Genomic DNA, 22,857 nt, shown 5'->3' on the forward strand with positions numbered 1-22,857 from the left:
AGCTAGGTGAAATTGTATCTGATACTAGTAAAATTTGGAATTGTTTTTTCTCTGTAGGTATTTTTAAAATAGAATTTCATAAAATTTTTACCTAAAAAGTTACTGCAAACAGAGTTATACTGTGTTTCCCCGAAAATAAGACCTAGGCAGATAATCAGCTCTAATGTGTCTTTTGGAGCAAAAATTATCATAAGACCCAGTCTTATTTTACTGTAAGACTGGGTATAATATAATATAATACCGGATTTTATATAATATAAGACCAGGTCTTATTTTACTATAAGACTGGGTCTTATAATAATATAATATAATATAATATAATATAATATAATATAATATAATATAATATAATATAATATAATGTAATATAATCATATAACATAATATAATACCAGGTCTTATATTAATTTTTGCTCCAAAAGATACATTAGAGCTGATTTTCTGGCTAGGTCTTATTTTCAGGGATATATGGTAGTTCTTAGAAGTTGAAAGGCATTTCAGAGGTACAAATTATTTCACCGCCAGAGCTGTGGTTTTATTTAGTACTCAACTAATTAGCACTGGGTGCACCTACTTTCAGTTAACTGAATTGAAATTGGACGAAGACACCATCTATACCAGCGTATAATGACATTAAATCTTCACTTATTAATCCTACTGCTACTACTAATAGTAGCATTAGTAATACTAATAGCTCACCTTTAATGAGTGCTTATTAAGTTCCAGGTAGTATTCTAAGCATATTAAATATATTAACACAATTGTTTCTCATGACAGAGTGGTTAGCAGTGAGATGTTAGAATTACTGTTTTTGTTCTGCTAAGTAAAATATATGAGAAATCTATTATGCTCTACTAACCTACCAAATATATACATGTATATATATGTAATATTGTCAATTTGACAATTCAGTTACTACTTCAAAATCTAAGACCTCTCAGTATTAATCTATATGCAGCTCCACTATATAACTATCAGTAGACACATATCTAAGATAACTATCTATAAATTGCAGGTACTTTTTCAAAACATATGAATAAGGATTTAATCATTAGGCAAGGAAAATCATATGGGATAGAGTTGGAATTTGTAATTCTTTTTTTTTAAGTAATAATTTTACTCAGTCTATACATGAACAAAGTTTCACAAAAATCAAACAATAGAAAGGTCCATAGAGGAATAGCAGTGTCTTGCCCTGCAAATCCCTCTCGTCAGACACAGCCACTTTCAATTCTTTTAGCTCGTTCTTCTGGTATTTACTGCTATATTTCTGTCCCTTATGGAATTCGTAATTCTTAAAACCTACTGGAATTCAGTAATAATTTCTTGAATTTCCTCTTAATTTGATTTAAATTCAATATTATGTAATGTACATATGCTTCTAATAATATTTAGATGTTTTTATTGTATGACACTTTGGTTTATGTACTTAATAATTTTTTTGTAGTGAACTATTTAATGAATTTATACTATGTATTTAATATATATCCCCCTTAATATCTATCTAATGTTTTAAATCTTGTAAAATGTAAAATTTCCCTCATAAGTAATTCAACTGCCATTTGGAGCTTTTGCCTCTTGAAAAGCCCGCAAAACTTAGGTGTTTCTCCAATACCATAAATTTCTCTTAATTATCAAAGGAGCAGGTTCATATGACACACTTCTGTATCCAGGCTTGTAGTTTCCATAAAGAATTTACCAATGGTATATTCCATAAAGACTATATCAAGACTGTTGCAAGATTTAGGGGAGTCGACTGAAGTTTAGAGGGGCAGGCAATGGGTCACATCTTCCGGTATGTGGCTTTCCAGCATCTCATCAGGTCTTTCCCCTCTCCTCTGCCTGTCTCCGCTATTTATTGCTTTGCTCTAAATTTCACTCCTTCACTTATTTAGTGGAATTCAGCTGTTATCCTTGTATTTCCATACTCAGAAACATTGAGGCACAAAAAAGATGGATTTTGATTCCCACCATTTCTTTGCCCATCTCTCTCTCTTTGAGAGGCAACTGGGATTATAAATTACAAGATTTTTTTTTTCTGTTAAATATTTGATCTTGTCAGTTATCAACATTGAATTACCATTTCTCATGTTAATGTAATATACATTCTAATTTATGTTATCATATCTATATGTGTTTTTAAACAAAGCAAAATATAAGTTTCTGGTTAACATTTCATTTTAATAGGAACCGGGAAAAATAAATCAAAATTATTATTTTGCGTATTGTGTATTTCCAGACTGTTTCACTTTTCTGTAGGTAAGAGAAAGGGCACGCTTGGTCTTCACAAGATGGGCATGTTGCGGAATAGATTTTTTGTGAAGAATAGTTGGTCCATAAATTTCATCTTGGAGGAGTTTTTTTGAGCTTTTCTTAAATTGTGAGATACCACTACAGTGCACTTCATTTTAGAAGTAATTCTAGAGAAACTTCATATTTTGTTACCTTATTTGGGAAACATTGACACATCATAAATTAGATTTTTCCTAAGAAGAAATCGGACATGTTTTAAATCTGTAGTACATGCTTGTCTCAAAGGGACTACTTTCCTGGTAGGTAGGTAGGTAGAGTGCTAGGGCAGTTATCCTTTATTTTGTTTTCTAAAATAGTTGAAGAACCAGAAAAATGGTAAGTGTTACCAGGGCTAGCACAACCCATTTTAAAAAGTTGTTAAAAAAAATAAATGGAGACATACTTTAAAATAATTCAGAGATTAACTTTAGGAAAACTGGCCTCTTTACAAATATTTCAGGCCATCATCATTCATTTTTTTATTCAACAAATATTTATGGGTTATGTCTTACTAAGAACAATGAAAATATTTGATTTCATATAGTATCATTTTTGACATACTCAAAGTAAATGATTACAGTAGTTTCACTTTTTAGATAAAAGTAAGGGATTTTTAAAAGTCATTTTTTTATACCTTCATTCACATTTTCAGTTATTTTTCTTGTTGCTCTTTTTAAGAAATATTGAAAATCAGCAGTGTACTTATTTAAGAAAAAGTGTTGGGAAGAAGTTTCTCTATTTTACTTTTAGTTTTTTTCGACTAACTACGTGTGCATTAAATGAACTTGATTGTTTTATGTGTTGTGCTAAGCCCAAAACACATAATTCTGTGGTAATTTAAAAATAAATAATTAGCTGGATTTTTCTCTCTCTCACTCTTTAGAAAGATCATTGCTCCTCTTGTAACTCGTCACGGAAAGCTGTGGTCCAACTTTTGGGGAGCACTGAGTCCTGATGGGTACTATGCTCGATCGGAAGATTATGTGGATATTGTTCAAGGGAATAGAGTGTAAGTTACTTAATTTAACCTTTTAATGTAAAATATCGTCATCTAAAAATGTCTTGTTAATGTTATTTGATTTTTTTTTTTTAGTATATATCTTTTTCCTTTATGTTTAATGGAAATTTGAAAACCTGGGGACCACTTGGGGATCCTGAAATACAGTATAAACTAATATTTTTTAAAAAGTCTTTTTAAGTTCTAAATCTTCAAAGGAACAAACTCACTGTTGTGGGAAATACTAACAGACAACTTATGGTTACCATGGGCAGCCATCTTAGGTTGTTGGAAGGGTAATGTTCTTTAGTTAAAAGTTTAGAAGGGGAATTTAGCTTAGCTCATGTATTTAGTGGCCAGGATGAAGGCTGTTTTGATACTTTTAAATCTTATAAATAGCAACAAAAACAGCACTAAGCATCAAAATCTTCCAAAATTCCTATTGCAAGAGTTTTCTGTGTAAACTAGCTAATATTCTGCTTTGATGATCAATTTCTTTACCAATATCTGATTTTAGTTTCTAGTTTGAAACAAATGTACTTGTTACAAAGTGTGTACATGATTGATATTTATTTCAAAGTTGATATTTTTAAACTGAAAACCAATCACAGTTGAAATAGTATTTTTTTTTGCTAAGGTAATATTAGGGAAGAATGTCACCCTGTATTTTTTATACAGACAATACACCAGAGGGACTGAGACGTTAAGTGCTTTCCCTAGTTTCTCACATCCATCAGCCCAATTAAAAAGAGAAAATATTTTTTTGCGACTAAGAATATGTGCCCTTAAATTTAGGGAAAAAAATCACACACTTCTTGTTGAACAATTGAATAGTAGAAAGATGTTTTGTTTATGAAAATAGTAAAGTGTGTGAAAATAATGTCAGTTTGAGTGATGTAAATATGATAAAGGCTTTTCTTAGCTGCAATTGAGAGGCATGATAGCTGAGAAAACACTATTAAGATCTTAATCCATTGTTTCTAAGTACATATATGTCTCTGGGAGGGTTTGTATAGACCGTATGCCTGATGTTGTCTGTGGGTATAGCAGAAATAAGGGCTCACAGAAGTAGAATAGAGATTTTATGTTTCATTTAAGTTATTGTAAGCACTGGTGATTTTCTGTCCAACCTCCTGTCAGTGTCTAAAGTGTAAGGAAAACACTAAGGTAGAGGTTTTTGATCTAGTTAATGCAAGAATACACTTCATGTACAAAAGTGGCACGAAGAATTGACATCTTATGACACGTGCGTGTGTGGTTTCCTTCGAAATTGAAACACTGCACACTCTGCCAGTGATTAATTTCTGAATTCAGATGGCACAATGTGTATTTTTTATGACCATTTATTTTGAGGCTCATCTAGTAAGACAAAATGATATCATATACCTTTTAATATCTAACTACATTTCCTTGGTTAAGATCTTTCTGTTCTCTAAAAGCAACAGACATATTCCTTCCAGTGAAACCTTTCTTACACTGTTCTTAGGAAGTGAGTCATGTTCAGAGTGAGGAGACCTATCTGTGGGGAAGAATGAAGGATAAAATAATGTGCCTCCCAACACTCGTGTTCTCCTAGCTATATTTCTTCTTTTCTTACTTTTTCTACAAAAATTTGAGATGGCTTAATGAATTTCAAAAGAATATATTTTAGTAGAATTTTAAGCTATATATTTCAGTGGTGTGCTGGTAAATGTCTTAACAACTGTTTCTTGGGGTTGGGAGATGCCCAGATTTGTAGTGTTTGCCAATTTCTGGGGTATAAGTACTTCTACAACGGCTGATTTCAAGCTTCTAGTGTGAAGTCACTGAGGGTAGCCTTAGGAAGCGAGGCTACAAGTCAACTCTGGGGAGCCAGTGTAAGCTGGCTCTAGCAAACCACCGGTTGTATGTGATTATTTTTGCTATCAAACTACTTAATTTTAAATAGAAACACCTATGCAACAGAATAATATACTGTAGCTGTAACAACTGAGTGGTGACAGCCAAAATGCCAAACAGGATCAACCGTAAAATAAAGTTTATCTAGGGAGATAGTGATTGATCTCATAAAATGTAGATCATACCAAATAATCTCATGTATACTTATATATTGCTATATAAATTACATATACTTGTATATATTATATAAATAAAATGTGGATATATATGTCAAATATTATATGTATTTGCATTTGCATGTAATTTGATTCAATAATTTAGATACATAAAATTTAAAAACATACAAGGCACTTATTTTTAAAACATAAAAATAAAACTTTAAATATTTTCTATTTGTGGTATTTTGGAATGTCTTCTCTTTACTTTCAGAGGGATATGGAATGTCCCATACATGGCTAATGTGTACTTAATTAAAGGAAAGACACTCCGATCAGAGATGAATGAAAGGAACTATTTTGTTCGAGATAAACTGGATCCTGATATGGCTCTTTGCCGAAATGCTAGAGAAATGGTAGGGCATACAGTGATGGCTTGCATGATGTTATGATAAGATGGCTTGCTTTCCCAGTGGATGTGTCGTTATCTTTTGATGCTTCTTTTCTTTCTAATTGGTAAATACTAGCCAATTTTTTTGGTTCTGTGTCAAAAAATTGGGAACAATTATGAAGAGTAATTTGTGAATATTTGCCTATGGAAATATTTGAAAAATGTTAGGTCGGTGCTTAGCCTAACTCATAAGCAACAGTGGGATTTCAATAATAAACATGAATTTTTTACAAATCAGCTTTTCATTTTAAAGAATTCATCTTTACATCCATTTGAAATTCTATAATGAAAACTTGACCGAATTAAAATTAGTTAGATAAAGCCTGGGTGACATGATCACCCAGGCTTTTAAGAACACATTTTTGTTCTTAAAATCAGTGTTTGAATTTTCTCTATCATTATTAACTCCACACTTTAAAAAAGCAGATTCCTTACCACTAAACTGGGAGAAGGATTGAGATATGTAGTATGTTTAATCTATGTGAAAAATTAATGATACATTGCTATTTAATAAATAAGCTTTCATTATACAACTTAAGGACTGTAGAAAATAATTTGTTTTTCAAAATGTATAAATATGTTAACATATTTATATGTTGTTTCTGTTTTATAAAAGATTGGATTATTTTATGTAAGCAAATGTAATTTTGGGAAAAATCAGAAAAGTTGGCAAGTATTTTTTTTTTATTCGTTTATTAAGGCATGTGTTGTTTGAATATGTTTGTTTTTCCTACAAACCTGTGTGCATTGTTATATCGAATACCCTCAGTACCTGTAAGTGTAATTTGTGCTCACGTTTGGCTAATTTGACTCAACAGCACATCCTGGAATGGCCGCTCTTACACGTTTCCTCCTTTGTCTTAATTTTGTGTCTAATGAAAGTTTTACTAAGGAATGAGCTTGGGTTTATGTTTGACCGGAAAACAAAAACAAAAACAAAAACGGCTGGAGTTGTTTCTTTGTTTGCGCTATAAGCTTTGCTTGTTCTGCATGTTGTTTATGAAGGATATTTCAGAATGTCAGCTTTTCATAAGGGCTGCTATTTTTATTTACCTAAGAATACCTGAGAAAGTGGGTGTGCAGGTCAACTTACCCAATACTTCTCTTCATTTTAGACTTTACAAAGGGAAAAAGACTCCCCTACTCCGGAAACATTCCAAATGCTCAGCCCCCCAAAGGTGTTATTTTTATTTATTTTTATTTATTTTTGTTTATTTAATTAGTACTTGATATGGTATATTGCCTGGCAATAAAGTTTCTTTAAGAGTCTTCTTTCTATTTAGCTTGGTAAACTGTTGGTATTCATTGGTTCTGAATCTGCATATGTGCCTGTAAGTTTTGTGTATTGGGGGTGGGCATTGTGTGATATTCAACTCTTATTCTTTGGACTGATTGACACTTATGGTTGACAGATGAGAAAGTAAAACCCAAATCTCTTTCACTATTTTTTGTTTTTTAAGGGAGAGAAGAGGTAGGAGTAAATATAAAGTGCGTCTTAGTAAGACTGAGATGTGGGCACTCTTCATTAATTTTTTATTATTATTAATAATGAACTCTTTTACCCTTAAAACAGGTACAAAAAGAAACAACCTTACTTTAGAGGTGTTTGCCACATTTATTTGGTTTGGGACAAGGATATGAGACTGATTTTCTTTAGCATGAGTAATTTCTGTGTTTAGTTTTTAAACATTACTGCAATAAAAGAATAAAATAGATTGACAAAGTAATATTGACATTTGAATTCTTGTTTAAAAATGTGATGTCTTTTTTGAAATGGAAAGAAGCCAAAAGAGGTACAATTCATTGCACTTTGGTGTCTCAAAAATATTTCTGCTTTCAAACAGGAATTTTTTTCTCGATGTCTACATCTAGGATCAATGAGAAAGGGACAAAAACAGTCCATTCTTCCTCTTCCTTTCTTCAGTTGAGTGTCAGTGCTATCAATTAGTTTTGTGTGTGGTGTCTGAATTCATAATTAATCAAAATTTTATTTCTTTCATTTTCAGTTATGCATGTTTTATATGAAATATAAAAATGTTTGTTCATAAGGAAACTATAAAAGTTGAAATTAATATTTCATATATTTTTCCGTTGGTTAAATATATTTTCTTTTACTTTTTCCCAAGATTGTTAATGCTATTATTTTTTGGCATATAGGGCGTATTTATGTACATTTCTAATAGACATGAATTTGGAAGACTATTATCAACTGCTAATTACAATACTTCCCATTATAACAATGACCTCTGGCAGATTTTTGAAAATCCTGTGGTATGTATTTCATACTTAGCTTCATTTATAACTTATTTTCCTATAACTCCAAATGGATGTAAATAAATTGGGTTAATAATATGGAAATATAGTAAGAGGCTTTACCATTTTTTTAAAAACTGCACCACTTTTAAAAAGATATAATTGTATTTCATGTCCTGTAAAGTAGATCTAAACTTGACCAATAACTTTTTTAAAATTAAGATATTATATTAGGTTTGGGGAAGGGAATTTCCCCCAGTATTTCTATTTATATATTCAAAAGTAGCATCAAATTTTTAATCACAATTTCAGAAAACATGTTTATTGGTAACTCACATATGACCATATTACATTTTAATTTTCAGGAAGAATATTTAAGAAATTACTTTGGGAAAATACCTTTTATTTTATCATTTTGTTTATTTTTTATAACAATTTTGTCAATGTATACTAAAAATAGCCAGTCAGAATTGCAGAGTAAGTGGATTTAGCATGTACAGAATGTCTTAAGTTAAAGAAACAATTTCCTTTAAAAGTGTAAAATTATTTCATTTCTTAATGATTTTAATCATACAGGAGTTGACTGCTTTTTTGTCTTATTGGGGCTTGTTCTCTTAATCAAGTGGGCACATTTATTTAAGGGACAATACTCTCTTGAATAATCATCTGTGTAATACTACTACTTATGGTTTTCCCCTTGCCAAGAGTATAAGTTTTAAATTACAATGACTTAATCCACTTAATCAGAATTTTCTTTTATTTTGTAGAATTAGTTGACATCCAGGAATAGTAAATTTAATGGTCTCTGAATACTCTGTTAAACAGAATATCTTTTGACATTTTTGTATTTTAAAAGTACTTTCATTCCATTTAATTGCATGTCTTTATCTTTCAAGGGAATAGAACTGAAAAGAGCCTTTTTTAATGGTGAGGGTGGAATACATATTTTACTTTAGCAATGAATCTCTCGTTATTTTGAAAGGTAGAATTATTTGATTTCTTGCATAAAATTAGCTTCCTGAAAAAATATTCCAAATTATATGCTGAATTGTAGATGTTTGTGTAAGAATTGAAATCTTTGGAGAGTATGTAGTAAAAACATCAGAAGTAAGTTGTAACTTTCTTTCCATGGCTTTGTTTTGTTGTTTGAAAATTAGCCTCATGAGGAATATCCCATAGCAGAATATTTAATGGTTGTCCCATTATCAGAACTTTTAAGAAATTCGTAAGGTCACAAATATTTCAAATATTTGTTCAATATTTGAAAGACGGTCTAAAAAGGAAAAATTAATATTAATGAATTACTGTAAAATCTTAGGAAATTTTTTCTTTTACTTCAAAAAAATCAATGATGCTACATAGGAAAAAATACTTAAGATATTCTGAGAAGTTATGGATGATTATTTACTTCTAATTTTCCTCACATTTTGGACTCAGAAAACCAGTCACTATTAGAGGGACTAATGAGATAGTATAGGAATTTGATGCTTATTATTATATACTATGTATAAGCAAAATTTATTAAAGATTTGAAGATAGCTTTGGTTCTCCATATCAAAAATATCTGAGCTACATATAAGCAGAGATATGCAAAACAAGAATGGCCTATAAGTTATCATGGGCCCCTCTGAAATCTGGACTCAAAAGATGTATTTCAGACAAATGTTTTTTGGAACATATTTTAACTGGAATTATTTTGAGTCCATACCACAGTTCTTCTCCGCTGGCTCCCTATAATTGTACTTGGTAAAGAGAAAATTAAGAATTTTGTTAAAGTCTAAATACATTTAAGATCTTTTTGGATACTAAACCACTCCATATTTTAACATTAGGTTGGTGCAAAAGTAATTGCGGTTTTTGCAATTTTTTTTTTTTTTAGCCTTTTAAACTGCAATTACTTTTGCACCAACCTAATATATATCCTCTAAATATTGGATTTTTTGAAGAAAACACTTGACCCAGGAAAAGGATTCCTTAGCTGATGTTGACAAAAATTGAGGTATCTTAGTGTGAGGTTTGTGTGTCAGAGAATGGTCAAAGAGATGATCAGGTTCATGAATTAGCATCAAGAGGACCTATTTTTGTTTTACTATATAATCCTATACCTTAATTTCAGTAACTAAATGAAGTGTTAGTAACTCTATGGTCATTCTTTGATAAGTATTAAAAATGGAAGTGAAAGCAGAAATTTTAAATACATTTTAAAAATTGAAACTATTTTAGAGTAATTGATTTTAGTATGAGACTCAAGCTGATTTAATTTGCTAATTAATATTTACTAATATTTGTCGATAAGATTTTGTTATTGTTCAGTATTTCCCCTGTGTATATGCACAGGATATAGCATACAAATCTAATCACTATAAGATTACTCAAGTTTTAAAATCCTGAAGTGTAAAACTTAATAAATAAAAATGTCATGTTTCACAGAAAGATATGAGCATACACAGAATGAGGCAAAGATTAAAAAGCATAAATTGTGTTTCTGAGAATTCCTATTTTGTCCATGACACATAGTCATTTATAAGTTGTTTGAGCAATTACTAAAATGCATATACTTTCATTTTTTAAGTAAAGTATTTGTAAAGAAGCATTTGCTTTAATCTATGCAATTGATTTTTTTCTTTTTGGTAGGACTGGAAAGAAAAGTATATAAACCGTGATTATTCAAAGATTTTCACTGAAAATATAGTTGAACAGGTTTGTATTGATAATTACTATGATATGTAGAGCATTTTCGCTGTATTTTCCAGAAAGGAATATTATCACTGCAATACTGCTTTAGCAGGGGATGTTGTAAAAGTAGAGAACTTATCCTTTAGGCCAAATTCATATGGCTTAATTACCAGTTTTACAGCCTTAAAGGTCATACAGTTGTAAAAATGTAGAACATGGAGATTAACAATAATTTTAAGCTCATACATTTTTTTAAAAGAATGCTCCCAAATGTCAGAGCTTTCTCAACCAGTAAAAATAAGGAACCATTGGCAGATGTCTGGTGCAGGTCTCTTTCAGTGAAAGGTTACCTTTGAAGGAAACTGGGCTCCAAGAATCTCTTCTCAGAGAGGTCTTTTTAAAAACAAACTCTATTTTAGATTAGTGTTCCAAACTATTGCTAACACCTTATTTCAGAAAATGTCAGGCGTCTTTGATTCTGAGATACTCCGTTATTTTGTGTACTGGGAGAAAGAAAAAAAAGACTGCCAATTAAACTACGCCACAATGTTTTCTAGTCATTTTGAAGTTTTTTATTTTGTGTATATTGAAAGACTTGTTTTAGACTTGGTAGGGTCTAGATATTATACGTTCTAGAGGACTATATACAGAATAACATCAATTCTATGGCAACTCAGTGTAAATCATTTTAAGACATATCAGAAAGCAGTCTGTTCAGAAAGTATACCAACTAAATGTGTGTATGCATACGCACACACAGATACACACACGCACATGATGAGGACAGGATGAAAGTCACCAAGTGTGCACTGTGGCATTACAACTACATCACAGTGACTGCTTGGCTGACCACTTGAAGACTCATCTTGATTTCACTGATAAAATGTAAAAAAAAAATAAAACTGTTAGAAAATGTTGAAATCCCACAGAAAACTAGTACTGTTAACTAGTACTGTTTGTAATAGTAATGTCAATAATGTTAGATGAACTTCTTAAAAAGGACATCTAAGTGAGATGAAAATTGAATATTCTGTCCTATTACTTTTGAAGCGCTAGCTATTAATTATAAGTCATAACATGTTATTCTCTTCATGGTGATGCCATGTTTTATAGCCTTGTCCCGATGTCTTCTGGTTCCCCATATTTTCTGAAAAAGCCTGTGATGAATTGGTGGAAGAAATGGAGCATTATGGCCAGTGGTCTGGAGGGAAACATCATGTAAGTTGTAATTTCACACAGAAAACTAACATGTATATGTGGGGCAGGAGGAGGGGTAGATATTTAGAGAATTCCGAGTGGAGTTGTTCTTTCTGTCATGTCTCTGAATCCTAGACCTAAATGAATGGGTAGCCATTCAAGGCCGTAGGGAGAACCCTGTTTTTACTCTAATTCTGCCACTAACTAATTAGTGTTTAACATTTAATTTGTTTGAGCCATAGCTTCTCATTTATGCATGTCATTACCGCTGGGTGGTCACTAAGGGTCGGTGTCCACAAGCCAGAAATGGTAAGGTAACACACACACACACACACACACACACACACACACACGCATACACACACATGTCGTTATTGTGTGATGTTGCTCTCCTTCAGGGCCACTTTTTATTGTCTGCATTTTTACAGTGAGCTACAATGAAAATACTAAGACGAAGTTTATCTGGTTGAATGTCAAAGCAATTTTTTTTACATAAATATAGGAAGAAGGAATATGTTTTAATGCCGTTAGTGTAATTCCGTTTTGCATCTACGTTCAGTGTCAAAGACGTGATAGGAAGTCTCACTGTCCTTGGTTCAATGTGTTTCTTTTCCTCTGAGAACCTGCAGATGCCAGCTCCTTAACAATACCAAAAAATGTAAGTGGAATCCTCTGGAATATTACTGCATCTGCTTAATTACATACCCCAGCTAGTTAGCTGATCAGGGAGACAGAAGTCCAAAGTATGATGGAGAACTTGAAGTCAGCAGGTTGCAGGCAGGGTAATGAAAAGCTGCCATGGAAGGAAGGCCCTTCAGGTGCCACAAAGTAGAAGTGAAGACCGGAGCTGGGAAAGCTTGTTTCAGTGGCAGGTAATCCAAAGGGCAGATAAGCGGAATCTGTGCTCACCAACAGCTAGGACTGTCTGAAGTGTCACTGTAAAGAAAACTCGGTTTTTAGGCGGCTTTGGAAATCAATTTTACTTATTTTATAGTCAGACCTCACATATACATTTGTAAAAAATAGTATAAATGGAGTCATTTAAAATGGAGTTGGAACTGCCATCCCAAAGGAACTGCCTTGAACATCATACTCCTCAAATCACTGGAATTTTAAAACACGGCAAGGTAACCTTTGGACTGGGCCTAACGGCAGCATTGTATCCCAAACTGTGTGCAAAGATAACAAAGACAGCAGATGTTACGACTACCTAGACTGAAAATTAAAAACATCGTTTAGAATGGGCATCACTGTTAGCTTTTCTGCACCTATAGAAATGCCTTCCTTCTATTGATGTCATTGTTCCCCTTCCCTTTCTCATAAATACCCTCACTTGTGTCTCCTAATCTGAACACTGTTTGATTTTTCAGCTGAGTCAGTGCTTTCTGAATAGCGATTCTTCTGGCTCTCAAATAAACACTTGTTGCCTCTTATTAATCCTTTGGCCTTTTGTTTTTTAGGTTAACATTAAATCAGTAGGAAAGCAGTCTACGACTCTGCAGCACTTTGCTTCGTTATTGACACATTTGCAAAGCCATGTCACCTCACTTATTTTGATAGTTTTGCAATTAAAGCAGATGGTACACCATTATTAAACAACAGTTCATTTGTTTTTTCTATCATCTTGTGGTTAAAAAAAATTCCAAGATAGCATAAATGTGAATTGCATGTGGACAACACCTTATGATGTCATTAATGATGTTTCTAGGATAGCCGAATATCTGGTGGTTATGAAAATGTCCCAACTGATGATATCCACATGAAGCAAATTGACCTGGAGAATGTATGGCTTCATTTTATCCGGGAGTTCATTGCGCCAGTGACACTAAAAGTCTTTGCAGGCTATTATACAAAGGTAGTTATCCTCCTGTTCCTCCTGCATACTGCCTATTGGTTTTTATGCAAATAAGCTATTTTATGTTTTTATTGATAAGAAAACCCATTGGTCTACTTTGCTTTTCTAGGGGTTTGCACTATTGAATTTTGTGGTAAAATACTCCCCTGATCGACAGCGCTCCCTTCGCCCTCATCATGATGCTTCTACCTTTACCATCAACATTGCGCTCAATAATGTGGGGGAGGATTTCCAGGTAATTACGGGTTTTATTTTTTACTGTTTTATTATTATTTTTTTTAATTTATTGGGGTGACAATTGTTAGTGAAATTACATAGATTTCGTGTGTACAATTCTGTATTACATCATCTATAAATCCCATTGTGTGTTCACCAACCAGAGTCAGTTCTCCTTCCTTCACCATATATTTGATCCCCCTTTACCCTCATCTCCCACCCCACCCCCCTTACACTCTGGTAACCACTAAACTATTTGTGTCTATGAGTTTTTGTTTCTCATTTGTTTGTCTTATTCTTTTGTTGTTTTTGGTTTATATACCACATATCAGTGAAATCGTATGGTTCTTTGCTTTTTCTGTCTGACTTATTTCATTTAGCATCATACTCTCAAGATCCATCCATGTTGTCACAAATGTTCCTATATCATCTTTTCTTACCGCCGAATAGTATTCCATTGTGTATATATACTACAATTTCTTTATCCATTCATCTATCGAAGGACATTTTGGTTGTTTCCATGTCTTGGATCCCGTAAACAAAGATGGAATGAACATTGGAACACACATGTCTTTATGTATAAATGTTTTCAGATTTTTTGGGTAGATACCCAGGAGAGGGATTGCTGGGTCATATGGTAATTCTATTTGTAATTTTTTGAGGAACCTCCACACTGCCTTCCATAACAGCTGCACCAGTCTGCATTCCCACCAACAGTGTATGAGGGTTCCTTTTTCTCCACAGCCTCTCCAACACTTGTTACTATTTGTGTTGTTGATGATAGCCATTCTGACTATGGTGAGGTGATATCTCATTGTGGTTTTTATTTGCATTTCTCTGATGATTAGTGATGTTGAGCATTTTTTCATATATCTATTTGCCATTTGTATGTCCTCTTTGGAAAAACGTCTCTCCAGGTCCTCTGCCCATTTTTCAATTGGGTTGTTTGCTTTTGTGTTGTTGAGTGGCATGAGTTCCTTGTATCTTTTGGATATTAGCCCCTTATCGGAGGCATTGTTTGCAAAAATCTCCCATTCACTTGGTTGCCTCTTTATTTTGTCAATGGTTTCTTTTGCTGTGCAGAAGCTTTTAAGTTTCATATAGTCCCATTCATTTATTTTAGCTTTTACTTCCCTTGCCTTTGCAGTCAAATTCATAAAATGCTCTTTGAACCCAAGGTCCATAAGTTTAGTACTTATGTTTTCTTCTATGCAGTTTATTGTGTCAGGTCTTATGCTTAAGTCTTTGATCCACTTTGAATTAATTTTGGTACATGGTGACAGATAGCAGTCCAGTTTCATTCTTTTGCACGTGACTATCCAATTCTCCCAGCACCATTTATTGAAGAGGCTGTCTTTCCTCCCTTGTATGTTTTTAGCTTCTTTTTCAAAAATTATGTGTCCATATTTATGTGGTTTTATTTCTGGGATCTCAATTCTATTCCATTGGTCTATGTGTCTGTTTTTCTGCCAATACCATGCTGTTTCGATTATTGTAGCCCTGTAGTAGAAGCCAAAGTCAGGAAGTGTGATACCTCCATTATTGTTCTTTTTTCTCGATTGCTTTGGCTATTCAGTGTGTTTTGTGGTTCCAAACAAATCTGATGACTTTTTGTTCTATTTCTTTAAAAAATGCCATTGGGATTTTGATGAGGCTGTATTAAATCTGTATATTGCTTTGGGTAATATGGCCATTTTAACGATGTTGATTCTTCCAATCCATGAGCACGGAATGTCTTTCCATTTCTTTGTGTCTTCTTCAATTTCTTTCAAAAATGTCTTATAGTTTTCAGCATATAGGTCCTTCACATCCTTGGTTAAGTTCATTCCTAGATATTTTATTCTTTTTGCTGTAATTGCAAAAGGAATTGTTTTTTGTATTTCTTTTTCTGAGATTTCATTGTTAGTATATAGGAAAGCAATGGACTTTTATACATTGATTTTGTAGCCAGCAACTTGACTGTATTCGTTGATGGTTTCTAATTACTTTTTGGTGGAGTCTTTAGGGTTTTCTATATATAGCATCATGTCATCTGCAAAGAGTGATAATTTAACTTCTTCATTCCCAATTTGGATGCATTTTATTTCTTTCTCTTGCCTGATTGCTCTGGCAAGGACTTGCAACAGTATGTTGAAAAGCAGAGGTGATAGGGGACAGCCCTGTCGTGTTCCTGAATGCAGAGCAAAGGGCTTCAGTTTTTCACCATTAATTATTAGATTAGCTGAGGGCTTGTCATATGTGGCATTTATTATGTTAAGGTATTTTCCTTCTATACCTATTTTATTTAGTGTTTTAATCATAAAAGGATGTTGTATCTTGTCAAATGCTTTTTCTGCATCAATTGATATAATCATATGATTTTTGTCCTTTATTTTGTTTATGTGATGTATCACATTGATGGATTTGCGGATGTTGAACCATCCTTGTGCCACGGGGATGAACCCCACTTGGTCATGATGAATAATCTTTTTAGTGCATTGTTGTATTTTATTTGCTAGAATTTTGTTTAGGATTTTTGCATCTGTATTCATCAGAGATATTGGTCTGTAGTTCTCTTTGTTTGTGCTGTCCTTACCAGATTTTTATATCAGGGTAATGTTGGCCTCATAAAATGAGTTAGGGAGTACTGTCTCTGCTTCAATTATCTGGAAGAGTTTGAGCAGGATTGGTATTAGATTCTCTTTGAAGGTTTGGTAGAATTCACTAGTGAAGCCATCTGGTCCCGGACTTTGGTTTTTGGAAAGTTTTGAATTGACTGATTCAATTTCGTTACTGGTGATCGGTCTGTTTAGATTTTCCAGTTCTTCATGGTTCAGCCTTGGAAGGCTATATGTTTCTAAGAACTTGTCCATTTCTTCTAGGTTATTGAATTTGGTGGCATATAGTCCTTCATAGTATTCTTGGATGATCCTTTGTATTTCTGTGGTGTCCGTGATAACTTCCCCTTTTTCATTTCTGATTTTGTTAATTAGTGTCTTCTCTCTTTTTATCTTAGTGAGTCTAGCCAAGGGTTTGTCAATTTTGTTAATCTTTTCAAAGAACCAGCTCTTTGTCACATTAATTTTTTCTATTGTCTTTTTGTTCTCTATTTCATTTAGTTCTGCTCTGATTTTTGTTATTTCCTTTCTTCTGCTGACCTTGGGTTTCACTTGTTCTTCTTTTTCTAGTTCTTTAAGGTGTAACGTGAGGTTATTTATTTGGGAGTTTCCTTGTTTCTTGAGATAGGCCTGTAATGAGATAAATTTCCCTCTTAGGAGGCATTTTCATTGTCCTTTGTTTCTATGTATATTTGGATCTTTCCTCTAATTTCCTCTTTGACCCAAAAGTTCTTTAAAAGTATGTTGTTTAATCTCCATGTATTTGTGTTTTTTTCCTGCTTTCTTTTTGCAGTTGATGTCCAATTTCAAAGCCTTGTGATCAGAGAATATGCTTGGTATGATTTCAATCTTCTTAAATTTGCTGAGGCTGATTTTATGTCCCAATATATGGTCTATCCTTGAGAATGTTCCATGTACACTAGAAAAGAATGTATAGTCTGATGTTTTAGGATGAAGTGCTCTATATATGTCAATTATGTCCATTTCATCTAATGTGTCATTTAGGGCTGCTATTTCGTTATTTATTTTCTGTTTGGATGATCTATCCATAGCTGTCAATGATGTATTTAAGTCCCCTAGTATAATTGTGTTTTGGTCAATTTCTCCCTTTAGTTCTGTTAGTAGTTGCTTGGTATATTTGGTGCTCCCTGATTGGGGCATAAATATTGATGACTGTTATGTCTTCTTGTTGTATAGTCCCCTTTACCATTATGAAATGTCCATCTTTGTCTCTTGTTATCTTTTTCACCCTGAAGTCTGTTTCATCTGATATCATTATGGCTACACCTGATTTTCTCTGGGTACCATTTGCTTGGAGTGTCAATTTCCACCCTTTCACTTTGAGTCTATGCTTGTCCTTGTAGCTGAGATGTGTCTCTTGGAGACAGCATATGGTTGGGTTTAGTTTTTTTATCCAATCTGCTACTCTGTGCCTTTTTATTGGTGAGTTCAGTCCATTTACATTTAGGGTTATTATTGATATGTGAGGATTTCCTGTCATTCTATCTTTAGTTTTCTGGTAAAGCTATGTCTCCATGGTTTCTTTGCCTTTTTGTTGTTTTTTATCATTTCTGTGTGGTGGTATTCTATGATGTTTCCCTCTGTTTCTTGGTTTATTACAGTATATATTTCAGTTCTGGATTTTTTTTGAGTGGTTACCCTTAAGTTTATGTAAAAGAAAGTTTGCTATTTAGAGTATTCCATTTTCTTCAGCACGCTTACTTTCTCCATTCCCATATTCCGGTTCAGGACTTCACTCTCCCCCTTTTTATGTTTTGGTTGCCACCAATTGTCCCTGTTGATGGTGGTCGAATAGCCTCCTTTAGTATTTCTTGTAGTGCATGTCATGTATTAGAAAATTCCCTCAGCTTCTGTATGTCTGGAAAGGTCTTTATTCCTCCTTCGTATCTAAAGGATATCTTTGCTGGATATATTATTCTTGGCTCATAATTCCTCTCTTTCAATAGTTTGAATATTTGTTTCCACTCCCTCCTGGCTTGTAGAGTTTCTGCTGAAAAATCTGATGATAATCTAATGGGCTTTCCTTTGTAGGTTACCGTCTTCTTTTCCCTGGCTGCCTTGAGGATTCTTTCTTTGTCGTTGATTTTAGACAGCTTCAATACAATGTGCCTTGGAGAAGGCCTGTTGGGATTGAGGTAATTAGGTGTTCTATTTGCTTTTTGGATTTGAGGGTCCTGTTCTGTCCACAAGTTTGGGAAGTTCTCATCAACAATTTGTTTGAATATGTTCTCTGTTCCCTTGTCTCTTTCTTCTCCTTCTTGTATGCCCGTTATTCTTATATTGCTCTTCCTGATGGAGTCAGAAAGTTCTTGTAGAGTTCTTTCATTTCTTTTAAGTCTCAAGTCTCTTTCTTCTTCCATCTGTTTAATTTCCAGGTTTCTATCTTCGATGTCCCTGATTCTTTCCTCCATCTGGTCAACTCTACTACCTAAACTGGTTATTTCATTCTTAATTTCTTCTATTGAGTTCTTAATCTCCAGAAATTCTATTTGGTTCTTTTTTAAAATTTCAATCTCTTTCGTAAAATGCTCATGTTGTTCTTTGACTGTGTTTCTGAGTTCATTAAACTGCCTTTCTGTGTTTTCTTGCATCTCGTTGAGTTTTTTCAGAACTGCAATCTTGAATTCTGTGTCATTTAAGTCACATGTTTCCATATCTTTAAGTTCCTTTTCTGGAGCCTTTTCCCTTTCTTTCTGAGCTGTCTTCTTGCCTTGGTTATTCATGGCAATTACTGATTTATTATTTCTCTTCCTAGACATCTGCAGGAGTGGCTTCTGCAACAGGTTGATAGGAAGGGGTCTTTCTCTTGTTTTCCATTGCTTGTTGGTAGATTGTTTTATTTTTTTCTCCGACTGCAGCCTTTTTTTCTCTCTCACACTGTAGTGTTATGTTTTCTGTGCACTATTCCAGTTTCTCACACAATGGGGGGATTCCTGTGACCCAGTTCGCCTGGGTCAGAGGGCGCAGTGTCCGTGTGGGTATGCGGAAAGCTTTTGAAGTTCCAAAGCTCTTCCTGCACCAGATTCATTGCCCGTATGTTTCAGGAGTTCTGTTTACTCCTGCAGGGATCCACCCAGATAGGTGGGGCCAGGGGCGGAGTGAGTTGTGAGTGGTGGCCCAGAGCAATGGCAGCGACCACCACCACAGCCAGTCCTTCTTCCACAGCTCCCTCCCCTTTGCCAGAACTAGTTGGGCTGCGAATCTGTGTCTGCGATCCACATTTCTCAGAACAGCAAATATTCTGTTCTTTTGATCTGACACTGCTACTGTTTCGCTTCTAGCACCGGGCAGGTGCAGGCGGGTCGAGCTCTGGGAGGGTAGGGAGGGGGTGGCTACTCTCAGTGCCTAAAGCTTCCGTTCTCTGCTTGGCAGTGAGGGCTTAAACCAGCATTTTCAGCCTTCTTCCCTCAGTCTTTTCTCCGAGGTCTCTGCCGTGAACGTTGGGTTCAGCCGTATTATATGCTGCCCCCTCAGCCCTGTGGGAAGCGGAGCCCTAGCAGTCCGAGTTCTTCCCTCTTCCGCAGCTGCAGTAGTTCCGGGAAGCAGGGAGCTCGGAGCACTGAGCTGGGTCTGAGTCCTGCGCCCCCGCGGCTCAGTCTCCGTACTTCTCCCTTCCTTCCTCCCTGCTCGCATTATTCACCCACCTTTAGGTGAATTCAGTAGTGGGCCTCTTCGTCTTAGCTGTCTGCTGTGCAGGGAGTCCTTTGTGGAGTTATGGTTGTTCGATTAGTTGTAAATTCCAGGGGAGCTTTACAGAGGCTCATTTCATGCCGCCATTTTGATGATGTCACACCCTAGTTTTTACATTTTCAAAAGAAATATGTCATTACAAAAAGACCTTTACTCTTTGTATTTTGTTGTTGTTTTTTGTGTTTTTTTTTTAAGATTCTGCTTATATGGCATACTTTGAATTTTGCCACTGATATATATTAAACATAGTGGCCTGATACATTTATTTGTTCCATCTCTTTTAGGGAGGTGGCTGCAAATTTCTAAGGTACAATTGCTCTATTGAATCACCAAGGAAAGGCTGGAGCTTCATGCATCCAGGAAGACTCACGCATTTGCATGAAGGACTTCCTGTTAAAAATGGAACAAGATACATTGCGGTGTCATTTATAGATCCCTAAGTTATTTACTTTTCATTGAATTGACGGTTTTTGTTTTTTTTTTTTTTGAATGACTGACTGGTATGAACATGTCTTCGAAGTTGTGCTTGAGAAGATGAGAGGAATATTTAAATAACTTCAACAGAACAACTTCACTTCGGGCCAAACAGTTGAAAAACTTCATAAAAAATTGTTTGATAGTTCCTAATGTCTGCTCTGAGCCTTAAAACACAGATTGAAGAAGAAAAGAAAGAAAAAAAGAGTAAAAGCGAGTATTTATTTCTATACCTTATTGTCTCTGAGAATAATGACAATTTTCTGAATTTGTGTTTCAGTTCATAAAATATTCAGGTACAAATGTACAAGTGACCAATGAGACTAATAATATTTTCTTATTTAACGAAAACCTGGGAAGACTTATTTATCAACATGTAGATAAAATGGATATAAATGAAAATTGGCAATTTTTGAAATGTTGGGAAACTGGAATTCTAACTGAATTGTGTGCAACTAATTGTGCACTTTTTTTGACTACCTATGCAGGTATCTTTTACAGTAGTTCCTGATGGAATCTAAAGAATAATATTACACAATGTTTTTCCTTAAGAATCTTAGTACAAAATATGAGTGTATGTCCAGTTGAAAACATTTTTTTTTTCAGATTGATAGACAAAATGTTTTTTACATTTATATTAGAAGTCAAGTGCTTTGTTCCTTCACATAAATTTTCCAAGGTAGATTATAGCAAGTAGATATTAGATTTAGAAAACCTTCACACCTTCCCATTTCTTGTTGACTTAAATCACCAAGTGTCCTTAAGTCCAAAAGGTTGTTGTTTTTCTTTCATTCTAGGAAATAATGAGGAAATGTTTTTCTTTGAGATTAGTAGTAGCATTTTATGATTTTTTAAAAAAAATTTTAAGTACTTGAATTTTATACCAGGAAAATAAAGTTGGTGAGCCTTTCTTCTTCCCTTTTGCCCTGTGTTTACCTCTTTATTCTCTTTTTGGGAGGGTTTTTCACTTTTTTATCTTCCCGGTATAGTCTCCATTTTATCCTTCTTACTCTTTTTATTACCTTCCCTTTATTCAACTTTAAAATAATTTCCTAACAAAAAATTTTATGACTTGATTTTTCACCATTTCTCTGAGTGAGGTTTAAGTATCCTTATTGTAGCTACTGTTTTTAATTTAAAGGTTAAACTTGAAAAAATTTCTAAGTCATGGTGCCAAAATTCAGTTTTCTAACACCATGTGTTAGAAAATTATGAAAAATAAAATAATGTAAAACAAGTTCTGTTGTTTTCTTTATTATTGGTGAATTGCCTTTAGAAGAATATTATGATGGAGAAACCTGAAATATCAGGATATAATAACCTATGATTTTTAAATTTTGCTTGATATATTTACTGATATCATAATTTAATGAAAACTCTTGAATTATAAATTGAATTGTAACATTTTTAATCTCAACGTGACTAAGGATTTGATCTAACTTCTTTTACAAGTTAGAAAATAGATACACATATATATTTATTATTTTATTCATTTTTGTATTATTATATTCAACATATATTTATTTGTACAGTGGTGTTTTCCAGGTTCCTATTGTAGGCCGGGAACTGTTCCAGGCACTGAGGATGTGGTGATGAACAATGTGTTATAATTACTGGGAGATGGACTTAGGAAGTTGGTCTTACTTTTCTTCTCTTCTTTGGTGGCACTTAATGCCCAGAGTAAATCCCTAATATCTGTCCGCTGGGTTGAGGAGACATTTTAGTAATGATTTGTGATTTATATTACTGTACCTCAGGGATGGTATTCCAAATATGTAACAAAATAGTATTGTGGCTGCTTGCTTGCGGGTTGTGAAAGCATTCATGAGGCAGGTAGAAATGCAGAAGGAAGATTTATTTATTTATTTATTTATTTATTTATTTATTATTGGTTTCAGGTGTACAAAACAATGTAATAGACATTTATACCCCTCATAAATTGATAACCTCCCCTCCCCCAATCCACTATCCCTCTGACATCGTATATGGCTGTTACAGTTCCACTGACTCTATGACTCTATTCCTTATGCCGTACTCCACATCCTGTGACTATATATATATATGTATATATCTATATGTATATATACATATAGATACATACATAT

At 33.8% G+C, this 22,857-nt stretch overlaps 1 protein-coding gene across 2 annotated transcripts in view; it reads left to right on the top strand.

The window, feature by feature from the left end:
• Positions 1-21,989, top strand: part of PLOD2 (procollagen-lysine,2-oxoglutarate 5-dioxygenase 2) — a 97,075-nt gene extending 75,086 nt beyond the window's left edge. The window contains exons 12-20 of one of the 2 annotated variants that reach the window (XM_019716707.2): positions 3,176-3,301; positions 5,597-5,738; positions 6,889-6,951; positions 7,931-8,044; positions 10,661-10,726; positions 11,816-11,920; positions 13,608-13,754; positions 13,864-13,989; positions 20,563-21,989. In XM_019716707.2, the coding sequence (XP_019572266.2) occupies positions 3,176-3,301; positions 5,597-5,738; positions 6,889-6,951; positions 7,931-8,044; positions 10,661-10,726; positions 11,816-11,920; positions 13,608-13,754; positions 13,864-13,989; positions 20,563-20,718 (1,045 nt within the window). In that variant the 3' untranslated portion in view covers positions 20,719-21,989. The remainder of the gene's footprint in view (positions 1-3,175; positions 3,302-5,596; positions 5,739-6,888; positions 6,952-7,930; positions 8,045-10,660; positions 10,727-11,815; positions 11,921-13,607; positions 13,755-13,863; positions 13,990-20,562) is intronic. The other variant, XM_019716706.2, reaches the window with a different exon arrangement.
• The last annotated feature ends 868 nt before the right edge of the window (positions 21,990-22,857 follow it).

The sequence above is a fragment of the Rhinolophus sinicus genome, linkage group LG01 (assembly GCF_036562045.2).
Source record: "Rhinolophus sinicus isolate RSC01 linkage group LG01, ASM3656204v1, whole genome shotgun sequence".
NCBI lineage: Eukaryota > Metazoa > Chordata > Mammalia > Chiroptera > Rhinolophidae > Rhinolophus > Rhinolophus sinicus.